This window comes from Lissotriton vulgaris, chromosome 7, assembly GCF_964263255.1.
Source record: "Lissotriton vulgaris chromosome 7, aLisVul1.2, whole genome shotgun sequence".
Classification (NCBI taxonomy): domain Eukaryota; kingdom Metazoa; phylum Chordata; class Amphibia; order Caudata; family Salamandridae; genus Lissotriton; species Lissotriton vulgaris.
This window is the reverse complement of record NC_141695.1, coordinates 727,619,114-727,640,701: the sequence shown is the minus strand read 5'-3', so window position 1 is coordinate 727,640,701 and position 21,588 is coordinate 727,619,114. Positions and strand designations below refer to the sequence as shown.

The 21,588-nt window shown below is 43.1% G+C and overlaps 1 protein-coding gene across 2 annotated transcripts in view; it reads left to right on the top strand.

Annotated features, from left to right (window-relative positions):
* Positions 1–21,588, top strand: part of LOC147702338 (ATP-binding cassette sub-family A member 9-like) — a 1,822,583-nt gene that overhangs the window by 52,263 nt on the left and 1,748,732 nt on the right. For both annotated transcript variants that reach the window (XM_086930970.1, XM_086930969.1), the window contains exons 3-4: positions 3,091–3,243; positions 15,768–15,865. In XM_086930970.1, the coding sequence (XP_086787096.1) occupies positions 3,091–3,243; positions 15,768–15,865 (251 nt within the window). The remainder of the gene's footprint in view (positions 1–3,090; positions 3,244–15,767; positions 15,866–21,588) is intronic.

Below are 21,588 nucleotides of genomic sequence, written 5' to 3'. Positions count from 1 at the left end.
CCACTACAAGCCTAATTGACTATGTACTACTTAGATGTGAGGCTGTGGCCGGAAGTACAGGTTATGGTGGTCGGAAAAACTGTAGATAGCGACCCTAACTCGCTTGAGCTTGCCATGACTTTGCCCTGGAGCAAAAACAACGCTAGTTTGGGTGCTATGCTCACATCTAAGGAATTATATCCCATGAATGACAGCAGACAACTAAATTGGGCGTGTGTAGCAATGGACACCAACAAGATAGAAGTTATAAAACAAACTTTCCATGAAAACATCAATAGGCTCCAAAACAGAGTCAAGCAGCAAGAAGAGCTTCCTTTTTTAAACAATTAGCTTCCCTCTTTACGATCCCATCAGAGGTAGCCATTAATTAACTCACAGCACTCATGGGTTCACCATAAGTGCAAGGAAGCATGGCTACATTTGGCAGACAAGATTAAAACCAAGAATTTAACAAACATAAGTCTAGCCAGGAGATTGTACAAAAAAGCACAGAGGGAAGCAAAAAGGAGTGGGTCGAGGACTGATGGCTGCAGATTTGTGTTGCCTGTCTAAGGAAAGATTCCAGCAGTTCAGGTTGCTTGTAACAAGGGGAGATGCTGATAGAACTAGACCACAGACCAACAACATCACAGAGGTGGCTTGGTTTGATCATTTCTCTGCAGAATACTCAGGATCAGATGGGATGGATATTGAAGGCCTCTCCAAGGAATACACCAATACGCAGACTGATATTGATTTATTTTCTTCTGCTGAAATCATCCCAAAGTATTAATTCCTTACTTAAAAATAAAGCCCCAGGTCCAGGCGGTGGACCCGGAGATGTCTTTCTACTTGATATCACAAACTGGTCCATCTACAACCGGTCTTTAGCTAACGGTATTGCTGCTAGAAACCCTATAGCTCCATTATGGCAAGGAGCAAAGGTCATTCCGGTCTTTAAAAAGGGGGACTGCTTGCTGCCTTCCAACTGTAGGCCAATTAGCTTACTAGATGGGGTCCAGAAGGTTTTCTCCCATGCCCTACTTATTAAAATGACCGATTGGATGGAGGAAAATAATATACTATCCCCCTAACAAGCGCAGGGTTCAGGAGGAAAATGAGCAACATTGACCAAGTCTTTCTATTCTCCCTACTAGCCTAGAAGACTATAACAATATAGCAGGGCAGTCAATACACTGCTTTTATTGACCTAAAGTCAGCCTTTAATCTTATCCCCAGGGCCAAACTCTGGAAAGTCCTGTAAGATTTGGAGAGACCTCAGGACATCTCAGCATTTCTAGTACGGTTGCATGAGGGAAGCTATGCAACAGTACGATGGGGAGATCAAGGGCAACTATCAGATCTAATAAAGGTTGTAAGAGGGGTAAGACAAGGTTGTGATTTAGCCCCCACCCTATTTTTACTTGTTGTAAATGGGGTGGTGAAACATCTAGCGGAAGTCCATGCAGACGCTCCCTCACTGGGGAGTGTGAAAATAACCACCTTACTGTTTGCAGATGATACGCTATTCGTTTTGAAAAACCCCAGTGGGCTCCAACTGCTACTTGATTGTTTTATGTTGTTCTGTGGAATGAGAGATTTGGAAGTCAACATCTCGAAGGCAAAACTCTTGTCAATGAATTCCCATACATCATTTAGAGGGAAACTGCTAAAAAGGCTTCCAAAATACTCCTCAGTGGCGGGGCTTTTACGAGAACTCCACTGGCTGGAAGTGGAGAAAAGAGTCCAGTTCAGTACTTTCAAAACTTGGTGTCTAAGGCAAGAGTAGGGGTAGGTCCATAATACTTGAAGGAACTAGTTAAGATTTATCAACCTCCTTGCACGCTCCGTTCGGGTGAACTTTCTTTGTGTATAGGGCCTTTGGTCAAATGTGATCAGATGGGTGGCCAGTCATTAATGTTCCTTGGCCCTAAGTTGTGGAATTCTCTCCCAGAGTCTTATCTTTGGGAAAGTGTCCTTCATTGACCGTCTTTCGAAGACAATTGAAGTCTTGGCTGGTTTGGGACAGTGAACACAGACCTGACCTGATGTGATAGTGCCGGTAGCTGAGCACTTTGTAAACCTACTAAATAAAAATAAAATAAAAAATACATCACTTAAAATATATATTGAACAACAATATTGTCAACAATATTGTAAAACTGAATATTAAATGCAACAATATTGAACGAAATAAGAAAAAGAATCCCACGATATAAATTACATCACGATATTAAATCAATATTAAAGACCGACAATGTAATGGAAACTGTATTATAATTGTGCACTGTAGCATATTGAGCACCTTGCTCTTAACTAGGTAGCAGCTGTATTAGCCATAGTCTGATCAGCCAAATTATGTTAACACATTCCACAATTAGGAATCAAAGTACTGTACCACCATTGTTTATTGTCATAAACTATAAAACAACACTGTTCATGCTGTGATAAATTTGTACATGGATAAAAGATGAATGTGGCACAAATCTTTGGATGAATATAACAGCAAATAGAACATTATTTGTGAGCATTGCTATCTAATAAATTATTACCTATTTTAATCTGCATCCTTGATTGCTTTTCATCTGTTGGTCCAATATTGCACATCCATAATCCGTATGACATGCATGTTGGCTGCAAATGGAAGAAATCTTAGAACACCACTACCATGTCCATCAATACTTTGTGAGAACAGTAATAATGGATTAATAGATCACAGATGCATTCAACTATTTTAATTTTGAACACCAAATGTACTCTACATGAATTACTAGCGTTGGTAGGTTCTTGTGGAATTAACTCATTTGATAGATTTTTTTGTTTAAGTAGTTCCGATTTCTTTTTATACAGAATTTTTTTTATAATTTTGAAAAATACGAAAGTGTTTTATATTGAAGAATGTTATTTTGATATAGAGGAATAAGCTTGTTTCCCCAACAAATAGCTATATGTTAATATGTGTGAATGGTTGCTCTCTTGAGTCATAGTCCTCAGTTTGGGGAACTTCTCTAAATAATGGTTTCCATTAGGGGGTGTAAGCTGAACATCAAGAGCTCTCTTTGAAGGCATGCAACCTTTTTTACACATTGTTTGATGCATTTCCAACAACAGGTGTCACAATTGAACATTTTGAAGATGAAACGACTTTGACAGAGGCTTGGAAATCTGACAACAAATTCATAGGAATTGTTTTCAAGGATTCTTTCTCTTACCAAATTCGACAGCATGATATGCCAACGCCAATTGATCACTTGGGGAGTTACGGTAAAATATGCCATATATCTATAAATCTCAGTTTTTTTTACTTAAGCTTAACATCATTTTATAAATTTAAAAAATATGCAATTTGCCTCTCAGGTTGAGACCTCTAAGTATTCAGTCAGTTGTATGGGTAAAACAAAGGGGGATTTCTCACTTTGTTTTCCAACTGAGAAATGTATTCAGGGCAGCAAAGAGATAGATTTGAAATAGCCAATGGTGTGTTCTGCTGTCTTTTATATTTATTTCATGCACACATCACAACTCAGCACTAAAGAATGGCTGTATGCTTACTACAATCCTTTACTGTAAAAGAGTAGGAGATTTCAAATTCCATTGAAAGAAGAAATAACTATTCACATGAGAAAAGGAAAAAGCAAATGAAACCTAAGTATTATTGTTACAATGTTGCTGTATCATGAATGTCCAAGGAATAGTTGCATACAATTTAAAATTTCACTAAGCCGCTGTTACATTTGAAATATAGGTTTCCAATTGAAGCTACTAGAGTTAGCTCTTGTAAACACACGAAGGCATCTCATTTCTGTAGTCTGTTGTCTCAATTGAATCATACTATGGGGAATATGCTTTGAGCTGCATAACCTAAGGAGGTCCTGCTACGATGGTTGTGGTAGTTTACCCACCACCAGATGTCAAGGAGCAGATATAGATATCCTTAGGGGTCCTTCTTGAAGAATTGGGGACCAAAGCCTCTTCGGCCAGACGAGGAGCAAAAAGCCCGATGATGAAACGTGACATCCTTTGGGATGTGTGAGGGCAACTAAGAGGCAAGACCTGGTCCTCCCCTTCGAAATTGGATCCTTGATACTGGGGATGAACCTTTGCCTCTCTCTCTTTTTCACCCTCCTTCTCTAGATCTCCTCTACTCTAGACTCTATCTCCACTTTCAGAATGAGTGACACTCCGGACCCTTTACTAGGAACAATGTCCCTTATGATTTAGCTATCATTTGAGGAGCACGGACACTGGACCACAACTAGCTCCTGGTCCCCCCTTCCTTTTGTCCTTAAGGTAAAGAATAGAGAACAATAAAGTAGATAGACTGTGACAGGATTGAAATAATATATTATTTTGGTTCATTATAGTAGTCTGTTGTATTAATTTATAGTTTTATTTCTTTGTTTTAATTAGTTGTTTTAGTTTATTGTTTTTATTTCCTTTTCAGTTTTCAAACATCTCAACATGTCTGACTTAGCCAAGGCTTCACCACCAACGTTTTTAGCTACTCCGGGATCGCCACCAATTCTATGGGAACAATGGAAAAAGTTATTTTTCACCTACATATTAGCGATTGGTGGTGATAGATTTGGACCTGTCAGACATTAAGCTATTTTATTGCATCTTTTGGGAGTTGAAGGAAGGAGATTATATGAAAATCTACCATATATATGTTTAGGTATGGGGTATGGACAACCCAACAATGTTTATGAAATGTACATACAGATGTTAAATGTGCGGTTTATTACTAAAATGAATATAGTGATGGAATGACATAAATTCTTTTCAAGAATACAATTGTTGGAAGAAGATATTGATACATATGTGGGAGCCTTACGTGGTTTATCCCTAACTTGTAAATTTGAAAATGTAAGTGATTCCCTCATTAGAGATCAGATTGTAAGTTGTACTAATGATTAAAGGGTGAGAGAGAAGTTAATAACGAAGGATCTCAATCTTTAGGGAACTATTAAAGTTGTCAAGGGCATGGAGCAAGCTTCCACGTTGTTGACGGAAATGGATACTTCACCAAAAGTGGGCGTTAAGATTGAAAAAGAGTGCACTCCTATTTTTTAAATCCCAAAACCATCCACTGGGAACATGATAAAGAATGATACTGGAGGGGGAGGAGCCAAGATGGCGGACGGGACGGACGTGTAGGCTCCCGGCTCCGCGAGCCTTCCACTCCCGCATCGATATCCAGATGTTTATCCTGTGCCTACGTTGCGGAGAAACGGTGCTTGAAACTCGCTGTTGTCAATCGCGTTCTTCCGAGGTCTCTGCCGGCCGGTGTGATGGAGAAACCGCCGCGTTAGCCGACCTCCGTTGCTGCCCCTGGAACCTGTGCCGATCGCCGCCGCTGGACGCTGCCGGATTGGAGTCGGTAGGACGAGCTGGGGAGGTGCCGGCGCTTAAGGGAGCGTTGCTGACTACAGAAGAAGACGGTCTGGACCCTTTCCGTTGTGACGAGGTTCCCTGTTGATTGAAGCATGCATTTGCGAGGCGGGAGCCTCTCTTGCACCGCTTCTCCTTGTTAAGCTGCAGGCGGGCTGAGCTGACCCCATCTTGGAGCGCCTTCTCATCCGTGGGCCACCCTCATCGGCTTGAGGCAAAGGGGCTCTCACTGTGTGCCGCTCCCTGACTGTAAGCCGTGCTCTTACCGGCTACCCGACCTGCCGTTTCCTGATGGAGATGTCGCCCCCCCCCCCTTCATTGTGATCTTATTGACGGGGTGGTAATGGCGCCTGACTTCCAGGACGAGGAGAGGAGTGCTTCCTTGTCCCCGGGACGTGCTGTCTTGCCAGGCCCCGAGCTGAATACCGATCCGACGCTGTCGCCTTGCAACACGGCCCGGCTGGAATTGCAGCAGCTCCTGGCTCGCGGCGACATCTTGGCAGCTCTTGCTGACTTAAGGGCTGCATGTTGGCAAAGTACCCGAGAGCTGGGTCGGAAGATTGAAGACGCTCTTTCTACATCGGGGCTACCACGGCTTACTGGCTCCCTGCTGCCTCCAACTACGCCTGAAATGGCTACTATGTTGCAACATGTGTCTACAGAGAAGCGGACTGTCCCTGGCTACAATGGTTTGTGTTTCTTTACCGACGGAGCTCCAGCTACAATGTCTCCCTCCATTCCAAGGATTGGGACTCTGCCTATACAATCGCTACCATTGCTTCGTTTGTCGACTACCCAGCTGTTGGCCCCCTTTGCTGCCTTGGCCTCCGGAGCCCCTTTCCCACAATGGTGGAGTGTGTGTCATCCTGTGATCGAGGGGACGCTCGTCTTTTCGGACACTGAACTCACTGGTAACTGTGGACATCCATTTCCTCTCCATTTGCTTCTTCTTTGTCGAGGGCGGCCATCTTGTCCATTTGTTCTGCCTGAGGTGGGTTCCCAGCGGTGGCCATGCTTGGAGGGCTGTCGATGTTCAGGCCAGGGCTGATGGTGGTGTTTTCGGCGGAGACCCGGACTGGAACACTTTTCTGATACATTTAGAGGCGCTATTTGTGATGTCTTTCCCCACTTAAGGTTGCAATTGATATGTTCTTTTGTTGATCCTTGTTGATGGGGTGGAGGTTCTGTGCGGGCTGGGGAGTCCAGGATTAAGTGGTTTTGGCCCTCCTCCGGTCTTATGTGTTCTATGGGAGTTTTAGATTAGGATACTCTTTTCTTACTCTCTATATTTCAGGTATTATTGTAATTCTTTCTTCTTTTTCTCTTCTTTCTTTCCTTGTTCTATATTTCGGGTTTATTGGGCGACAGACACACTGCTGGGGGGGGTGGGGGGGGTAGGCTGTAGCCTCTGCATGCGTGTAGGGTGGGGGGTTGGGAAATGGGTTTTTAATTTCCTGGTTTCAGTTTCTATGGTGCCTTGTTTTTTCTTCGTTTCGTTTCTTCTTCTTTATTCTATCTTGGGTCCATGTTTGGGACTGCTAGCGGGCGGGTGACGGTGGACATTGGCTAGGATGTTGGGTCTGATACCCCTGCTGCACACACTTTGAGCCGCCATGCCGCCTGGGGGGACTTGACTTTTGGGTTGTTGGCCTATGTGGTGAATTTGTCGCTAATGTCATGTTACGCCTGCACGGACTCTGCTTTCTTAGTCTATAGTTTATATTTTAAAATTAAACAACGGAAAAGTCGAACTTTAATAGCTGCAACAAAAAACATTTAAAATTAACCTTCATTGCTCCTGAGACATGGTATCACGACGATCTACAGTGTAACTTTTAAATGCTTGCTTATGGTAATAATGTGTTACTGTGTCGCCGTATTGCATGCGCTGGTGCTTTAACAGTATCCGTGGCCGGCCTGATGGCTGTGGGCCCGTATTTGTCCTTTTACTAATGCACAATAAAGGTTTTTAAAAAAAAAAAAAAAAAAAAGAATGATACTGGAGAAATTAAAAAAGATGTAATAAACACTGGAGCAAAGAAAGAAAATGCTACAGCACAGAGGGACATACTTGACAAGCCGATCTACTGGAAGTTATGGACGCCATATCGTCTCTGGCCACTGGTAAGACGCCAGGGCTGGATGGCCTACCGGCGGAATACTATAAAGCATACAAAGTGTCAATATACCCAAGGCTGCTTGCCCTCTATGCAGAAGCAGTAGATATAGAACGGCTCCCTCCAACACGGTGTGTGGCACACCTGATCTTGTTGACTAAGCCCGACAGAGAAACAACTGAAACGGGTTCTTACAGGCCTCTGGCCCTCCTTAACACTGACTATAAACTGCTAATGAAAATACTGGCCGACAGACTGGCACAGGTGGTCCCGAGGCTGGTGCATGCAGAGCAAAACAGTTTTTTGCCAGCCAGCAACACCTCGCGAAACTTGCGCCTTTTTTCCGAGTGGCAGCATACTCCATGATTACATGGCCGAAAGCGGGATGTCTCGTGCTAGATCTGGAAAAAGCTTTTGATACCCTTGAGTGGAACTATATGTTTGCTACTCTGGTAATATATAAGCTAGGGCCAGCCTTTGTGCAGATAGTCAAGCTACTTTACATGAACCCAAGGGCAAGAGTAAAAACGGGCTCTTACACTTCAGAAGAGATTTCAGTGCGACGAGGGACGAGACAGGTCTGAACGTTATCCCCCCTTCTTTTCGCGCTCGCAATGGAGCCACAATCGGAATCGATAAGGGCGCACACACAAGTGCGTATATTGTTAGGGGACGCATGCATGAGGTTTCACTGTACGTGGACGACCTATTAATCTATCTCCGTGATGTCAGTAATGTACCAGGCAACTTGGCCCACATCTTGCAAGAGTGCGCAGACATATCAGGACTGAAGGTAAATGTTGGCAAGTCTTTAGCGCCTTTGCCTTTAGCCTTTAGCGCAGACAGCCCAGACCAGGACCTAGAGCTTAACAGTGTGAAGGTATGCTGGTTTGCAGACACATTCCGCTACCTTGGCATCCGGATATACCGACAGCCAGCAGACCTCTTTGACGGCAATCTTGGCAGGACGTTAACTGCTACCAGATCGCAGATGCGCTTCTGGAGCACGCTTCCCCTCACGGTGACAGGCAGGGTAGCGCTAGTGAAAATGGTGGATCTGCAGCGACTTCTGTACTATTTCACTAACTTGCCTGTCCTACTACCGCCTTCCTTTTTTGCTGGGTTGGAAAAGACAGTCAGGAATTTTATATGGGACTCCAGTCGGCATGGAGTTCCCATTAAAAAATTATATCTGCCCATCGATCAAGGGCGCCTGGCGGCACCCTGTTTTGAGCACTGCTTTTTGGCAGCACAATTCCAGTGGGTGGCTAGGTGGATGGTGGACCTCCACTGTGAAGACACGGCAACCACGCTGCCGCCGCTCGCGCAATCTCAGATTCTTAAACTTTTCCACCCTGGAGCACGTAAGAGGCCTCCAGAATCACTGTGGCTAAAAATAGCACATAGGCGCTATAAGAGGAGCCTTTTCCTAACTCTGGATACAAAGCTGTATGCTCCCGCTCTCCTGCTAAAGGTGCCCCTGGGGGACAAGGGCCTCTGACTGCCACAGAACTACAACAGTGGCAAGGGGTGGGCATACAGACTCTGGGAGACCTCTACTGGGACAGCACACTGCTTCTCTATGAAACCTTGATGGATGAGAATGGACTCCCTGCCGGTCAACTCCTCCATCGCTCTCTATTGGCCATGCTTACAGTGCGATGGGGTGATCTAACAACAGAATTACCAGTGCACCTTCCCATGCAGTATTTGCATGTAATGGGAAAATGTAGGCATTTGACACGGTGGTTCGCAGCGTCACTGCGCCAGCATGCAGCTGTCAAGTTAGACCCTCTCTGGCGCAAGTGGGAGGGAGACCTGGGCAGGCAATTCTCAGACAAGGAATGGGGGCAAGTGTTGGCAAGCCCAGTTAAGATCCCTAGGAGCATGCAATTTAGGCAGATCTAATTTTATATTACACGCAGAGCGTATTATATGCCAGCCAAACTCAACAGATACTTTCATCGTATTGATTCTGCCTGTCCCAGGTGCTCAGTACTAGATGCAGACCTGGTGCATATGCTGTGGAGGTGCTCCAGCCTCACTACATACTGGAGGGGGGGATCAGAAGCATTACATCACAGCACTGAGCGGGAAATCCCCTTTGAATGGCCTGTGTATTTACTACATCAGTTTCGCAGGACACGTAACACCAAGGTTACATCTAGGTTTCTAGATCTGGGTATACTAACAGCCAAAAGGCTAATCACGAAGCCCTGGAAGGCGTCCGAACCCCCCCCACATCCAAGTTTGGCGACACTCCACACTTGCGCGGGCTAGGCAGAAAGCATAGCAATTAGCCGCGAAGAGAACATCGGACATAGGAAAACACCAATTGCCGCACAATGGGAAGCAAGGGATACATTTAGCGCTGCAGACATATGAACACCCACTAGTCCAGCCTGCACCGGCGCCTGTTCCGGACGAGTAGCACTGTACATGTTAGAAGGGTCTCAGGGTCAATCAGAGCCGCCACTGTGACACCAGTCATTGTATACTGCTGCCCCAGCAAGGTATATGGATAAACAACAAAAAATTAAAATGGTCAAGGCCTAGGAAATAGGCGCAATAAGCAACAAGCTCGCAAACATGTACTGGCGGGTTGATGGGCTCCCGCTCTACTCCAAGTTCCGCTCTCCTTCCACTCCACCTTGATATCGCAACCACAGCTTACACTGGTCCCTGCAGTTAACTCCAGCTCCTGGTGTCAACTATCCATAATAACTGGGCACTAAGAAGAGGCACCGATTTAATATATGACTACTGTATAAGTGATTGTCAGGCAACTGTTGTCCGAATATATCTAATAGGTATCACCTAAGAACTATACATGCAATATTTGTAATGCTGATGGCTGTTGTCACTGTTGTAATAAAACAAAATAATAAAAGAGATTAAAAAAAAAGAAAGAAAATGTTACAAGGGAGATAAAAATGTTTTCGTTGTGGAGCCCCTGGACGTATTGCTACAAGTTTCAAATGTGCAGCAAGAGGGGTTGTGCACCGTAACTGTGGGAAGAAAGGACATTTTTTTTAAATGTGTAGAACTAGATATAAACAAAATAGTGTTAAGGAGGTTGAGGAAGTCGGTGAAAATGTTACTGAAATTTTATCTATTTATGAAGAAGAATGTGCTGTTTCCACAAATGTTACACATGTAAGGGAATCCAATGCTATAAGAAAAGAAAGTGATTCAAAACTATAAAAATCACATTACATGGTAAGCTTGGGTAAATTGCAAGTAAAACTGTTGGTGGATTTGGGGAGTATGTACACTTTGGTGTCAAAGGACACAATATTTAAAGATTTGTATGACAATTGGTTCGCACCTGACATAAAAGCAGTAGGTTTTGGTGTAAAAAGAAATGGACATTTTGGTCATAAGATGGATGAATATTTCATTTAAGGGACAAGTAGTGTATTGTCGGTGTATTTTACTAATTTGGGCTCTAACCTTTTAGGATGGCGTCATCAAAAAGATTTGGGGATCATTTTGAATCCTAATGCAGGAAACTCTGTAATTGTATCATTACCTGAATTGCAAGGGGTGAACTCTGTGGATACGTTTGACGAGTGGGTGTTGAAGAAATTTCCTTGTGTGTTCAAGGATGACTTAGGTTTACTGAAAGGATTTTCTCACAAAATAATTCTTAAAAAGGGAGCATTCCAGTAGTACATAAGGTGCAAAATGACCCTCTTCTGATGAAAATTTCTTTGCAAGGAGAATCGGATAAGTTGTTAAGTCAGGGAATAATTGAGGCCTTTGAGTCATCAGAATGGTTGGCTCCAATCGTCGTAGCACCAAAGGAGGGTGGTAAGATCAGGTTATGTATTGATTTAGGAGACCTTAATAGGAGGGTGATGAGGCAAATTCTTGAATGTTTGAAAGATGTCTGGTATTTCCAAGATGATATCATGATAGCTGGGAAAAATGAATCGCATCATAATGAGTTGCTGGAAGAGATGATGGGACGTTTGAATCAATTTGGATTAACTGTTAAGCGAGAAAAATGTCAATTTAAAAAGAAAGTGTTACTTACTTGAGACACGTGATATCGAGTGAAGGTATACAGCCCAAACAAAGTATTGTCCAGGGAATAAGTGATGCACCTTGTCTTAAAAGTAAAGATCAACTTAAGTCCTCCCTTAGGCTAGCCGAGTATTGTCCAAAATTTGTGAAGAGCTTCACTGAAATAGTGGAGCCACTGAGATTGTTGATGAAAAAAAGTAGTATTTGAATGGAATGATGCAAGTGAAGTGCGTTTCAAGAAAGCAAAGAAAGTATTATAGGAGCTCCGTCTCTCGGTCATTTTGAAATTATGGCAAAAACTTACTTGACTACAGTTGCTAGTATCGTGGGACTAGGAGCAGTGTTAACTCAAGTTGTGGATGGACAAGAAAGGATTATTGGATTTGCCTCTAGGAGGTTGCAAGGTGCTGAAAGGTCTTACTCAGTCATTGAAAGAGAAGCCCTTGTGTGTTGTTGGGGCATCAAACATTTTCAATATTTTCTCTGGGGTTTGCCTTTTTTTTTTAGTTAGAACTGATCATAAGCCACTGGTGAATTTATGATAGAGGCTTGGAAGGTGGAGTTGCTCCTAGGATTTCTAGATGGATTTCGTCTGTCCTGGAATACAATTTTAAATTGGAATACTTAAAAGGATTAAAGAACGTGGTGGCAGATTGCTTTCTCATTTACCTACCAAGAGGGTTGCATTTGAAATGGTGGATGTTGAAATTGACGTGAATGACGGATGTAGAATTCATGAATGTGTAGAATTAAAAAAAGAAGAATGTAATTCTGCCATGGAGGACGATTTAGTGTTACGAAAAGTGAAAGAGAGCATTAGGGATGGTTGGTAATGTAATGTACGACATGATGATCAGATGGAATTGTATTGGGGAGTCAGAGAGGAGATGGGCATCCTGGGCAATAAGGTGATGAGGAGGAGTTGCATTGTCACTCCTATGGCACTTCAGGATCAGATTGTCCAGTTGGCTCATGAGGGGCATCCTGGGAGGAACATGACCAAGAGAAGAATAAGACAAGCTTATTGGTGGTGTAAGTTGGATAGTATCTTTGAGGACGCTGTGAGACATTGTTGTGCCTGTGCCAACAGTGATAATCTCAAAACATTAAGGCAACCTCCATTGAAATGTGTTGAAATAGCAGCAAGGCCCTAGGAAAAGTTGGATATGGACTTTCTTTGTCCCATAAATAAACTGGGTATTGAAAATAGGTTTATTATGGTGCTTGCCGATTACCTTAATAAGTGGTTTGTGTTTAAACCCATGAGCGTAATCCATTCTAAGAGTGTGATGGATTTTCTAGAAGAAGTTTTTTGGGAAGAAGGGGTGCCAAAAACCATTGTGTTAGACAACGGTGTACAGTTTGTTTCACGACAGATGAAGGAATTTATGGAGAAGTGAGGAATATTTCTCGTAAGGGTAGCTTTGTTTAGACCACAAGCAAATAATCAATCATTTAATCATGGACAACATACAATTGTCATTGGCCAATGGATCATCCTGGAAAGAGGAGTTGAAGAAATCAGTGTGGGCACACAGAACTACTCCCCATGCTGTTACTGGTGTTTCCCCTTTTGTTTTTTTGAAGGGTAAAGAACCTGGGAGAAAGGAGAATCCTGTTTGGTTGGTTGCCAAAGATCGTTTGTGGATAGATCATCAAACTATTAAAGCTGGTGTCACAATAAAGCAGAAGGGTGCAGAAGAGAATTAAAACAAAAGGAAAGGTGTGAGGGAACCTAACATTGTGGTAGGTGATTGAGTTGTTACAAAGAAGTGTGGTGTGTTAATAAAGGGAGACAGTACATTTTCCACTCCATTGAGGGTTGTTGAAGTCAGTCGTAATGTGGTTGTGTTAGAGAATGGAACTGTTTCGAGTGTTGGAAATGTTTGCACAGTGGCAGGGCATTTGGGGTAGCTGTCATAGTACTGAACATGTTTGATTGAACACATTTGTTTTGTTATTGAATTGTTATGTTATGTCATTTATTGTTTTATTTCCTTTTGTTTTTTTCATAAGGGAAAAGATGTGTAGTGTTAATCTCATGCTGCAGTGGTATCTGAACTGGAATGTCCAGATAGAACTTAGATTGTCTAATTCTTAGAGTTCTGGAGAAAGCAGCATTAATGTTGTGACAGTGTTGTGTAAGCAGCTATTCTGCTGAGGACATCGATTTTTGAAATAGGTACATTTGGACACAACCTGGAGTTGTGTGATTACTACAGTTACCTTATTACATTTAACAAGTGATATGATTCGCTTGGGAACAAGTAGAAATTTTATGTTTGGCCTATAGAAAATTGCAAATTAAACTCTTCTTTAATGGTAAAGTCAGATATTAAGTCACAATACTAAAAATTGCACAGTTAAAAAGTCAGCATTTCCCTGTCCTTACCATTTGGTGCCTGCATCATGGGTCATATAGCTAGGAGCAGTTGGCAGTTGACCTTTGTGTATTCCGCCCAGAACGTGTCACAAAGGAGAACTGGGTGTTGGGAGGATAAGCCATCCTGACCAGATGGGTGGGGACAGAGCTGTCACATACCCCGCTTGCACTTCAATAGGGGCTGCCTCCTGGACACACAAAGAACTTCACAATTGCTTTTTGTCACCCCAGACATCATGGGACCAGGGAAGGGAGAACGGAAATTCCCAAACCATCTAGCAGTTTCCCCCACTTCAAAACTGGCACCAGGAAAATATATTGGACCCTGAGACCCACTATTCAGTACACTTCTGGTCCTGGGGATACTACAGAAGAAGAACTTCCCTGCTGCCAGAAGACTGCCCTGCTGCCTGAGGCCTGCCATGCTATTTGAGAAGGAAGACTTGACCTGCTCCCTTCATCTGAAGTGATCCAAGGGTCAGCTGATTGACCTCCTGTTCAGAACTAGTGGCCTCCCTGCAACTGCTCACCTAACATGCTGCAACTGGACCTGCCTAGGCCTGCAATTGGATCTGCCTGAGCCCTGCTGGACTTTGCAAGAGTGAACCCCAAGAGGCACATCCACAGATCCTGGAACCTTGGTCGGCATCAGAGTTCACTCCTCCTCTGAAGAAGGTGAAATCCTGAAGTTTTGGCCTCTTTGCGACTACAAACAGGCCAGTTCTACCACAATCTTGTCCCCATGATGACCTCCAACCTGAAGCTCCAGTGGGCCCGACTCTTCACGCTACAGCAACCACCAGCAACTGTGAGATGTGCATTTGTGAAAATCCAGCAATGACCGTCTGCGACACCAACACGATCTTCGCACCACAGCACTGACCGTCTGCAACGTCCGACCTGCTACATGGATGATCATCTGCAGCACTCCTCCACCATTTAATAGACTCTTTACTCCAGACTTTGAGAAGGTAACTTACTCAGCAGGACTTATCTGTTCCCCGTCTCTGACCTGTGCTCGATCGAAGACGGCCTGATCTTTCACCCAGGTCAAACAGAACCAGATTACTGCAAGGGGCGCTTTGCGCTTTTAAGTAGTAGACTTAGCTAAAATCTTTAAAAATGCATATCTCTGGTTCTACCGATTAGAATTTAGCTATTTTGGTGTCAAATATTTAATTACATTTCACGGTACTATCCTTTTATTTTATTTTAATGTAATTGGGATATTTCCTGTATTGTGTTTTTACTTTACTATTGCTTGTGTGCTGCGTATACTTTACACATTGCATCTAATTAAAGCTTGACTGGTTTTGCGCCAAGCTACCAGAGGATAAGCACAGGTTAATTTAGGGTCCTTTTATGGTTCAACCCGACAATGATTGTGATTTTTGCTATAGTAGGGGTTCACTCCCCTCAACGAATATCTCAATTTCTCACAATGGTAACTGTAAATAAGCTGAATTATAATGAAAGTAGTAAATCACCATTGGCAGATTATCAGCATATTAACAACTGCCAGCAGAAAAAAAGATCATACAGGTATAATGGCAATTAATTCTGGTGGAGAGTTCTCCACTGAAGGACACAGTAATACATACTCCCACATTTACAGTCACCACTCATCTATAAATTTGCCCCTTAGTATTTGGATTAGGGGGTCATTTAACATGAAGAAAAATGTGGTGTAAAATGCACTTGCTTTTTTGTATCTTAGTGCAAAACCATGCAAATATTAACTCAGTTTAAACTTCATCACATACATATGTAGTATGTATTTTATTAGTCAATAACACCTTCTCAGAGATAACTTTGCATTTGTGAAAACGAATTCTCATGTTTTTATGATGTTTGACCCTTTTCTGCAGAAACGTGCTACAACTATACAGATTTCTGTTCTGCCGCCAAATACTGGCAGAAAGGATTTGTCTTCCTGCAAGCAAGCATCGATGCTGCCATTATAGAAGTAAGTAGACATTATGTGTTAGAGCTCGTGAGAGGGAACTGTGGCAGTTCAGAAAATTCTAACATCGGTTCATCTCTATTAATCACATTAGTCATGCACTCACCAGTGTGTGGGTTATGTTTGTCGACAATGAGTATGTTGTGACTTGATTGTCGCCTCTCCTATCTCTTACTAGCATCTTCCCTACTGCTCAGCCAGGATGAGTGATGGAATGTGTGGTGATGTCACAGAATGATTGGGTGCCTGGTGATGTGCTGAGTGTCAGTTGGTGTCTGTAGGCTAAGCAGCAGGAAGGCTGCTCCTGGTGGTGTTATCAGCTATCTATTTACTATCTTATTTTTCTTCTTCATCTTCTGTTACTGGAACAATAAACCACCTTGTTATAAACTACTAATGTGGCTACATTTGAACTTCTTTTACCCACAACAAAGTAGATTCCAATCAAACACTGCATTTTGCTATTTCTCTCAATGTATCTGTGTTTTTTTCTGTCAGTTATCTGGTTCTGTTAATTTCGCCAAAAGAAATGCATAAATTCAATTCGATTTCGTGACAACACCAAATACATTTGAGATTTGCAAATATTTCTCCTACCATTAAGAGAAGGACTCCTGAATTGGAGGTTGGTGGAATTTTGTATACTTTGATCATATGCATGAATCAAAAACACAAAATTCACTCACGTCCATGGCCCTGTGGTCACTACAGAACAAAGGGAGTTTTTGCCGTGATGAATAGTATAAGCCACATATCATGATAATTGCAACAATTGATAAAATACTAACTATGTCTCCAGGAACCAATTTATTAAAATTGAAACACATTATCATTAACATTAACATGACGTCCAGTAGTGGAAGAGATGTTGAACTCCAGTCGTCTTGTTGGGAAGAGACAAGATGGGGAGAGGGGGATGTTGCAGCCCACCAGTCCGCTTTATTGGTGTATTCTTCTGGTGTCGACCACACCTTGTCACAACTGTGTTCCATACCAAGGAGTTCATGCATTCCCATGGGTGCATCGGAAGCTTTTTGGTTGAAAGAAGAGAGAAGAAGCAACTTGAAGATTGAAACCAGAGATTAGTATGCATATACATCAGAATTTGATTTACTGGCACACAAAACCTGCTGATGAGATCCTGAGGTATGAAACATTATATCGTGATAATAAGAAATAAAGCAGAAAAGATTCAAGGAGAAGCTCATGCTTGCCTAGGTGAGGTTGGAACAGAGAGGTTTTCAGAATCAGCTATTTGTAGGAAACCAGAGTGGAATGAATGGTGTTGTGTTAAAAGCTGGAGTTCAAGGTGCACAAGAAGGAGTTGGTGTTTCACAAGGTAGGGCCAGAGGTGTTCTGATCAATCCAAATCCTAGTGTAGATGTCACAAAATTGAAGAGGTCGACCACTTGTCATCTTTGTAACAAAAATTGGGCATTGAAAGAGGGAGTAAAGGTTTTATCCATATAGAGTGAGCGGACCTGGCCAAATGCAAGGAGGAAATCAAGTGCAAGTGCCATTGCAGACACAGGTTCCAATGATGCAAGTTATACAAACCCCGATGCCTCACAGAATATGGGAACCCCTAGATTTAATGCTCAGTTTAAAAATTGCCGACCACCGCTGAGAGTCAGCTTTTGAACTTACCTGCTGGGGCTCCTCTGGGAAGAGCAGCCGCCACTGCAGAGAGTCACCGGGAGCCATATTATCGCAGATGGACGCCGGAGGGGAGGAGGACTACACCTCCCAGCGTCCCTAGCGCAGCGCACGCCCAATCAGAGCACCAGGAGTGCCAGGAGGCGGACAAAAGGACGCTTGGGCTCCCGAGATACGGGAGCTCAGTTTAAAAATTGCCGACCACCGGTGAGAGTCAGCTTTTGAACTTACCTGCTGGGGCACCTCTGGGGAAAGCAGCTGCCACCGCTGAGAGTCACCGGGGGCCATATTATCGAGGACGGACGCCGGAGGGGAGGAGGACTACACCTCCCAGCGTCACTAGCTCCGCGCACGCCCATTCAGAACACAAGGAGGTGGATAAAAGGAACCGTGACCTCCTGCGGTGTGGGACGCACTCGTACAGTGCCGGAAGAAGCCCGGGACAAGGGCGGGCCGTCTTAGGCCGTCCGAGGCCGTAGGGGGCTGGGCCGGGCCACCCCTCTAAGAAGCTGGACTTGGTACTTTCTTATTAGTCTTGTGGTACTGTTTAAATTTACTGTTTATTCCCTGTATATTATTGCCTAAAGTATGAATAAGAACAATGCCCCTAAAAGCAGGTCTGTTGTAGGGACGCTAGATGTCTTTTTGTTAAGGGTAGAAACCGTTCTTAACCACGAAATTGCTCGCACTGAGCGAAGACTGTCTCTTGAACCCCCTCTCCCGTCCAGTAGACTCTCTCTGACAGTAGAGTGCTGGCATCGAATGTAACAGTCAATGATGAGCCCCCCTCTTTAATTGCTGGTTCTCCAGGTCAGGTGGGATTAGATTCCCCTTCAAGTGCTATTTTAGTATCGTCACCAGGGCATAACAATGCAAGCTCGCACGTAATAACTAGAGGGCAAAAGGCGAAATATAAATGCAACCATATAAATATTGAGGAACCCCACAACAATAATTCTAACTGGAAAGTTAATCCAAATCAACGTAAAGCTGTTGCTAACCCTCCGGGAAGGAAAGGGAAAAGGGGTACAATGCAGGCAGACCAAAGGGCCATACAGTTAGCAATCTTGATCGAAATAGACCAGGTAAACCTGAGAAGGATGAGAATTTTTGGGGAAGAATTGAGACATTGATGTTAACTCTTTTAGAGCCTATGCACTTAAAAATCACTACTATTGAAGCTCGTGTAGCTAAAATAGAGTAGATGATGAATAACACCTGTTCAATATGCCCGGAGGGTTCATTCCAACATACCAGTTCATCCACCCCGATAAAAGGATAGATAATTCCAATGGTATGACTTGGGTTATGGCTAACCCCGGACAATCAAAAAGCAGGGAGGCTAATACCATACTAGAACACAATAACCCAGCGCGTAATAGGGGAACCGGTGAGGCAAATCCAGAAGGGCCAAACGGGGGGTTAACACTAATGGTAACATTGGTAATGGTAATGGTAACATTAATAGTGATATAGGAAGAGACCAACTTGGCCAACGGGAAAACCCAAACAACAATTCAATAACTTTAAATTTACCATCAGAGGCCATGCCATATACAGTTGTTTTAGCTAATGTTCCAGTTTTACCCCCCACTGTGTTTGAACACTGGTCGGCGCTGAGGAACAAATCCCTTCATTTCCTAACTACTAGGACAGGATTTAAAAACTCTCTGTTTTCGGAATTTAAAATGGTTAGAAGGGTTAGCTGGGTAGGTACATCCCCCAAATCCTTAAATGGAGACTGTGTTTCAGGGCCCCGCACTTTGTATGTAACATCATTGAGAGGGGTTTTAATGGGGCGGTTAAGACCGATGATATTAACATCCTACCTTTGGGTTTCTTTTATCGCCCCATGGACTCTGTAATGTACCCAGGCCCTCAGCGTTGAGCCGAAAACTACTTGGGTGCTAGACAAGTAAGATACCGTATACCGACAACAAACCACTTTGAGGTTTTGAGTGGCCTGTAAACTAAAGACTGACTGCAGATAGTGAACTTTGTAAAGCTAACTAGTGAAGTAGTCCAGCATAAAAATATGCTTAATCAGGGGGACTTTGCAAATGAGAGGGTGGGGGAGTCTAGGATTGCTGGGATTGATGGAACCAACAATAGGCAGGCGATTCTTGAAGCCGCCTCTGAAATAGTGCAAATTAATGGGTCTTTACTAGAAGGTGCTAGTCCTCCTGTATCTGCTCCAAACCCTGTTGAATCCTCACTATGCCATATTGTATCCTGGACATTGCTGCAATTAAATCAAAAATTAATAATCCACTCTGGTGGGATTTTATTCAGTCCCAATTATTGCTCTGTTTTCAGGAAACTTGGTCTAAGGAACCAGTCCATCTAAATGGGTATAGGGCATTTCAGACTCCGGCTGTTGAGGGCATGAGTGGGAGAGATAAGGGGCGGTTGAGCGTTTATCTCTCCAATAATTTGAATTTAAAACTGGTTACAGGGCCTGTCAAAGATGTTTACTTTCAACTTGATTTGGACTCTGTTACCTCGATTGCGTTGGTTACATTTTTATAATAATATCCCCTTGAGTGAAGTATGGATTGTAATTAACAATATGTCTAAAGAATTGTCCTGCCTGGTTAAAAGTAGAAGGAAAGATGTGATGATACTTTTGGCAGGTGATTTTAACTGTACTCTATGCAGAAAGGCTGAAGATAATCGATGCCGAGCGTTATGGGACAAGGACATGTGTTCATCTTATTTCATCCATACTGCTCTGGGTGAACAACTAAATGAAGTACTTAATAACTTTGATCTTGGTTTTGCAAATGAACTATGTGTATTGCCATCTCCTTTCCCTCCAACATTTAATGGTAGAGGTTGTTGTTCTACCATTATGTTCTTGCCACTTATAAACATGCTCATAGAATCCATTTTTTCAAAGTCTCTGACAATTCACTTAGTGACCATTTCCCTCTATGCCTGGCCATCCTACTGCCAACGAAGAATACCATAAGGATTAATAAAAGAGTTCGAGTTTGAGAGAACATATCTATTGGTACTACCAATGGTTACTCCTTACGATGGGCCATGGTTGATCAAACAGAAATACTTAAAACAGTATTTGGTAAATGTATGTCAGAGATAACGATCTGCTTGGGTGATGATACCACCCCTGTAACTCTTCTTGCCTCTTTTTTAACAATTACTAATACAATTAGGAATTCTCCTATTAGGCAGAATAAAAATAACAGAGCCCAGGGAGGATGGTTTGATTCTAAATGCACCCAAGCCTATGCACTCTTAAAGAAAGAACTACATAAAAATCCAAGAAGTACTTCGGAGGTGAGGAGACTGAGGAGTTTATATAAATTAGCAGTCAGAGACAGGAAGAACACGATAAAACAAGAGGCCTGGGATGCTTTGCATGTAGCTTCTGTAAATAACGACAGTGCAGGCTTCTGGAAGATAATTAGAACTCCCTTTTTTGCTGAAGAGATTGGCCCTAAAATTGAGATAGCTATCCCAGAAGCGGACTGGATTGGGCATTTTGCTCATGTCTACGAGGGAGAGGAACTATCACAAACACCTGCCTCTTGTCCCACTACTCTTTATCCTAAATCAAGGAACCTGGAGTTTTACCTTGGAGGAAGTTGAAAGGGCCCTCCATGCCTGCCAGGGTGGTAAGGCTCCTGGCCCAGATGGTGTCCCCATTGACATATTTAAGGCAAGTATCCCTCTGTGGGGGCCTCTTCTGGTCCAGGTGCTAAATGTAAGTTGTAATACTGGATTTTTATCTACCTGGGTGGAGTCCATAATCGTGCCTATCTTCAAAAAGGGGGATATAAATGATCCCAGATGCTATAGACCTATCTCTTTGTTGGATTCCTTTACAAAGATTGCTGGGCAGATAATCTTGGAGCATGTCCTGGATTGGGCTGACAATAACTCAATTTTATCTGATTTACAATATGGATTCCGGGCAGGCCTAGGAACAGTAGATCAAGGTTTGAATCTTTCAATGCTGGTGGGAAAGTACACAAGGGCTAAGAAAGGAAATCTGGTTTTAGCTTTTGTGGACCTCTCGGCCGCTTTTGACTGCGTGGTCTACTCTA